The 6261-nt window shown below is 37.2% G+C and overlaps 1 protein-coding gene across 11 annotated transcripts in view; it reads left to right on the top strand.

Annotated features, from left to right (window-relative positions):
- MTA3 (metastasis associated 1 family member 3) overlaps positions 1–6261 on the top strand; it is a 172934-nt gene that overhangs the window by 141621 nt on the left and 25052 nt on the right. For 9 of the 11 annotated variants that reach the window (XR_003794878.1, XR_003794875.1, XR_003794877.1 and 6 more), the window contains exon 14: positions 485–707. Coding sequence is in view for 7 of the 11 variants with exons in the window: in XM_029231778.1 (XP_029087611.1) it covers positions 485–707 (223 nt within the window). In the remaining 4 variants the exon portion in view is untranslated. Of the gene's footprint in view, positions 1–484; positions 823–6261 lie in introns of those variants that run through there. The other 2 variants (XM_029231783.1, XM_029231782.1) reach the window with 2 other exon arrangements.

The raw sequence follows: 6261 nt of genomic DNA, 5'->3' as shown, positions 1-6261 counted from the left end.
ACAAAGCACCGAGCTGATCTCCCTGTGCTATGCGGCTGCTTCCCACTCGCTATCTACCTTACGTTTGGTAGTGTGTATATGTCCATGCCTCTCTCTCGCTTTGTCACAGCTTACCCTTCCCCCTCCCCATATCCTCAAGTCCATTCTCTAGTAGGTCTGTGTCTTTATTCTTGTCTTACCCCTAGGTTCTTCATGACATTTTTTTCCCTTAAATTCCATATATATGTGTTAGCATACGGTATTTGTCTTTCTCTTTCTGACTTACTTCACTCTGTACGACAGACTCTAGGTCTATCCACCTCATCACAAATAGCTCAATTTCGTTTCTTTTTATGGCTGAGTAATATTCCATTGTATATATGTGCCACATCTTCTTTATCCATTCATCCGATGATGGACACTGAGGTTGTTTCCATCTCCGGGAGGAGTATTATATTTTGACAAGTTCCGTTCTTTACATGTTTGTTGGTGTCTGATTTTATAGGACCCTCGAGTTCGAAGTCACATGTCTCGCCAGGCCATGCAGGGGATGCCGGTCCGAAACACTGGGAGCCCAAAGTCTGCAGTGAAGACCCGTCAAGCTTTCTTCCTTCACACTACATATTTCACAAAATTTGCTCGTCAGGTCTGCAAAAATACCCTCCGGCTGCGGCAGGCAGCAAGACGGCCGTTTGTTCCTATTAATTATGCTGCCATTAGGGCAGAATGTAAGATGCTTTTAAATTCTTAACCTTATATGTTGTGCTTCTGACCATTTCCTCTCTTTCCCTCTCTCTCTCTTTTTGTTTTTGTTTTTGTTTGCAATAAACATAAGTTCTTGTGTACAGCCTTTTATTTGGTTTATTTTTTTTTTAACATTGTTTTGTCTGCTGCCATTTGTATAATGCCAACCTGAAAACATTGAAACTTCTGCAGTCTTTATGAGAAAGCAGTGCTCAGCAAAAGATTGGTGGGAGGTGATCCTATCCAGTGGGGTTTTGTGATGGAATTACCTGAAAGCCCTTATCGAAGAGGGATTTTTACCTATAAGGTAGAATAAAATTTGCCAATTTACACTAATGAGAAATTGTATGTCTTTGTAAACTTCTCAATTTCCCACAAACCTTTTACAATTATCATACAATATTCTGGAAATTCACAGTGTTTCATAACAAATTAGAAGATTTAGCAAATTATAAATGAATTTTAAAGTTTTTTGGGTGAATTTTCTGAAAAACACATTTAATTTTTACAAGCTAGTGTCTGAATTTGTGGTTGAGCATTCTTTCTATTTGTCCAGTTTGGTTTCCATTTCATAATCATATACCATATACATTGCTACATAACATTTACATGACTTTATTACTCATTATCAACACATTCAGTCTTGCTTATGTTTTTTTGTTGTTGTTAGAAAAAAGGTCATATGTACCGATGAATTGCAGGTTGTTCTGTTATTACCATGTACCCCTAAATGTGTCCATAATTTGTGTGTGAACTCTGATTCTAAGTCTTGCTACTTTTAGTTACATTCCTGTTTAGCATGTTAGAGCCATGAAACTTTTTTTCCCTATGGGATGAGAAAACTTGCTGTCTGGCTTAACAGGTAGGAAATCTTAAAGACATTCGGTAGATAACTCTATCTGTGAGATAAGAAATTTCTTATTATGAGATGTTCCATTTTGATTTAAAGAGGGTATCTGTAAAAGGAGTGATGATTGAAAAGTGTTTTTTGTTCCTAAAGATAATTTTCAACAGAACAGTTGAAAGGCTTTAAAACTTACAGGTAAAAGCTTTATAAGAAGAAGAAAAGTGCTTTGTAAAGTGAGTAGAAATTGGAAGTAATCTCTGCGTCCCATGGAGGGGAAACTTAGCTACATGAAACTCATGTATATGTGAGAACTTAGGCATGTATATTGAGGTTTTGTGCTAGCATTTCTGAGTTCATGGATTTATGTTATCACTTTCTTACCATTTTAAGGAACTAGAAAATATTTATATCCATGAATATACGGCTTAGCTGATTTAAAACATATACGTTTATATATAATTTATTAAATATAAAAAATAAAAAACACATGAGAAAGAAAGTGAATGAAATTCTTCCATTAAAATTGGCCAGGCTCCAGGATCATCTTTGTTGCTATGAGCGGAAAAGAAACTATCACCAACTAAATTGGCTTCTGAGGAAGCTTCTGTTTCTCATTAAGCTTCTGTTAATTTCTCAGTTAATTTGCACATTGTCTTTATTTTGGTGATTCTTCAATGAAGTATGTTTTTGTGTCACCTTATTTTAATTTTTCTCAGTTAAAAGGCCATGCTACTATAAAAGGGTCGAGATTAAATTACCTGTATTTTATTTCTACAAACATATCTATAATAATAATGGTAATAAAAGAACAGACTCCTTTGTTGTGATGAGAGTCAAGGAGCGTATTTTATTTTGTATTTAGCTTCATTGGTCAAGTTACACATAGAATCAGATTCTCAGAATAATTTTACCTCGAAATTTAAAACTATAAAGTTTCAGCAGCCACCTACTCAGTCCCAGTCCCCCCACCCAGCAAGCAGCTAATGAACTCTTTTCCTAGCATCTAATTGCTTCTTGCATTATCTTCTCCCTTCTTATATTTGTACCTTGTCACAACCTCTTTAGCAGATTCCTTGATCTTGGCTTGTTAGCAAGATTAGGTGTTAATAACCCGATGTCTGTATGCAACCATGTTTATGGTCCAGGGGGAGGTTAAAGCTGTATTTGTTTTTTGGTTTTTTTGGTAAGCTTTCCTTGGTTTCTCAAAGGCAGTGGTGACCCTGTCCCTCCCCCAAAAAGTTAACAATCTCCGTGATGGTGAATGACTTTCAGATCAGGTGAAAGTTTGTAATTCTAAAGATATTGATGGATCAAGAGCTCCAATTAGTGCATTTAGAATAATTCTTTATAATATTGGAAAAGGAAACTAGTTTTGCCTGTGAACTTGAGAATCTTCCTCTTATAAGAAGTATAGAAGTTGACCCCTTCTATAGCTCCTGGCCTTGGCAGCAACACCACAGCCAGTATCACAGCCAGAGTTGATGGGGTATCAGACTACAGAAGAGTGAAGAAGTGGGGAGCTGAGGAGATAAATTCTCAGTTACATGGGGGAGAGCATAATCATAACTTTCAGATCTCGACTTACAAGTTAATCCTTGTTTAGAGGAAGTTTTTTTTTTTTTTTAATTTGTTACAGCAGTGCTCTCTGTCCTTTATTTTCACTAAGAAACCGGTGTTAAGGAATACAGTATAGTGAGCAGGGGAATCTTTGTTTGCATATCCATAAAGCATCGCAGGAAAATGTAAGAAGTAATATCTTTGGGAAGGGAAACTGGGAGGCTGAGGGAAAAGGGTGGGAAGGAGACGTACCACTATTCATCCTTCTAAACTTTTCGATTTTGAGTCATAGGAATATATTTCCTATTAAAAAATTTTTTAAAACTTGAAATAACTATACACTATGACCAACATGTGTTTTATAGATATAGATATAGATGTAAAAAATGACTGTTAAAACCAAATCCCAAATACCTATTTATTTGAATGATATACCTTTGTATGTAAATATGTAAGTCCATGCTAAAAATTGCTAACATCAGTACAGTGCCTGGGCCAGTTCTACCATGTAGGTAGTGCTTAATAAAAATGGATTGCTAGACCAAAACCCAAAATGTTGCATAAAGAAAAGTACGATGTCCTTGACAAGATTTGCAGACCAACTGCATGGTTGTAACAGCATCAAGTTTCAGACAGCCTGCCCCTGCTTCCCCTTGACACCCCTCCCCTCATTAAAAAAAGCCATAATATAATGATGATGGTTTTCCTCCTTTGTTACTATCATGAGACTTTACCACTGAGTTACTGGATGACTGATTTGTCAAAGATCTGTAAAATCACCCAACACCTGATGAGCACAGGGCTTCTATTTGAGACTCAAGATCCAGAGACTAAGGTTAAGTAGAAGTAGTATATTAGCAGCATTTCAGAGATGAAGCAAAAGTCCCCAGAGAAATGGATCCAAATGACTTACCTGCCCCCCTCTGTAGCTTGCATGGATAATTAAGTATTTTCTGGTTTGATAACACACGAGACTTGAATGACAGCACCATTCCCCAGTATGAATGTTTTCAAGGGATACGTGGAGCCCTTTTTTTCTGTTTGAAGATGCTAAATCAACTTCAGAAGTATTATCCCAAGGGCCCATATTCAGAAGAAGAAACTTGTTATATATTTTATGAGATTTCTAGAGGTTTCTCAGTGAAAGTTACTGTTAATAATTGTATAAAGTTTTGTGAAATTTTAAGTTCTAACATTAGGAGAACAGTTTTGGCTTGTTTATTTTGGTAGTTTATTATTTTAATAAAAATTTGTCTTTGGATACTTAAAATTTTTTTAAAGTACGAAAGTAGTTACAAATCTTAACGCCATTCCCATTCCTACCTCTTTTAGAGGTAACCATTGTCATCAGTGTCTGAAGTATCCAGAGACATCCTGTGTATCTCTAAGAAACCAAGTAGTTGTATTTTTTGTTTTTGTACAGACGTTAATGTCTACATTGTTCTGCACCTTGCCTTTTTTACTTAACGTATCTTGGAGGCCATACCAGTACATTGAGAACTACATCCTCTTTTTTGTGTGTGGGGGGGTGATTTTCTTTCTTTTTTCTTTAAAGTGTACTTATTTATTTTTGGCCACGTGGCATGCAGGATCTTAGTTCCCCAAACAGGGACTGAACCTGTGCTCCCTGCATTGGAAGTGCAGCCTTAACGACTGGACTGCCAGGGAAGTCCCACCTCCTTTTTTTATCAGCTGCATAATAGTCTGTCTTGTACTTGAGCCAGTACTTCTCCTATTTAAAAAAAAATTAGGTTGTTTCCAATCCCTTTCTATTACAAGTAGTGTTGCAACAAATATACAGTTATCATTTAAGACTGATGTATGGGGCTTCCCTGGTGGCGCAGTGGTTGAGAGTCCGCCTGCCGACGCAGGGGACAACGGTTCGTGCCCCGGTCCGGGAAGATATCACATGCCGCGGAGCGGCTGGGCCCGTGAGCCATGGCCGCTGAGCCTGCGTGTCCGGAGCCTGTGCTCTGCAACAGGAGAGGCCACAACAGTGAGAGGCCCGCGTACCGCCAAAAAAGAAAAATGATGTGTGAAATGAGCATGTAGCTGCTTACAGGTTAAATCCCTAAGAGTAAAACATCTGTGTCAAGCAACTTCCATTCTGAATTTTGATAGTTACTGCCCAGTTGCCCTCAGAAAAACTATGATTTACACCCCCACCACAGTGTCTAGAGAGTGCCTGTTTCTCTAGAACCTTGCCAGCAGTGTTATCCATCTCTGAAACCCTTAACTAGTTGACAGGTGACATGTAAGTTATATTAGCTTGCATTTCTCATTTTGAATGAGGTAGAAAGTTTTGCATATATTTGACAACCATTTGTATTTCCTTTTTTGTCAACTGTTTTTGCCCCTGGCCTGTTTTCTATTAAAAGTCTTATTGACTCATGGGAACTTTTTATATTTTAAGGAAGTTAGCTCTTGATCTGTAATGCAAGTATTTCCCCCATTTTGTCTTTGATTTTGTTGAGGTATTTGCCAAGCAGATTTTTCTAAGTAGCTGAATTTATCTTTTTTTAAAAAATTTTTTAATGGCACATGCGTTTTATGTCTTGTTTAGAAATGCCTTTATAATTCCTATAAGAAAATTCTATGGATGGTTTTACTTTGATAGCAGTTTTGAAGACCCATGTGAGATATTTTTGTGAATTTTAATTCGGTATATACTTTCTGCAAATTTTCTGTTTTAGTTTCCCCTCTAATATTTCCAAAACATTTTAGAAAGATAGCCATGAGTTGCAAAAAAAAGGTAACTTTTTCCAGGTTTACCTCAGAGAGGTATAGCTCATCCTCTAGGAGGCCAGGGAAATATGCCTTGTGCTCAGTCAAGCCATTTGAGTGAGGTGAAAATGCTCTCCCTCTGGCCAGATTTTAATTCCTTCTGGTTTCTTCGGGCATTTCTCAGGTTGCTTTCTTTACCTGTGTGCTTTTAATGGGTACTAATTAATTATCTCTTTAAATATAGTTAGGTGAATAATTTGAGAGCAAGGTACCACTGGCCTGGTCTTGAGTACAGACCAGGATTCTTTTTAACCAACTCAAATGTGGACCTGATCATCTATGTTTATGATCATTTCCTCCGGACAGAAACTATTTTTTTCTATTTATATTCGGCATAATCACTGAATGGA

This window comes from Monodon monoceros, unplaced genomic scaffold (genome assembly GCF_005190385.1).
Source record: "Monodon monoceros isolate NGI ecotype Baffin Bay Population unplaced genomic scaffold, NGI_Narwhal_1 Super_Scaffold_19, whole genome shotgun sequence".
Lineage (NCBI taxonomy): Eukaryota > Metazoa > Chordata > Mammalia > Artiodactyla > Monodontidae > Monodon > Monodon monoceros.
Note: the sequence above shows the minus strand (reverse complement) of the source record. Positions and strands in the feature narration are given on the sequence as shown.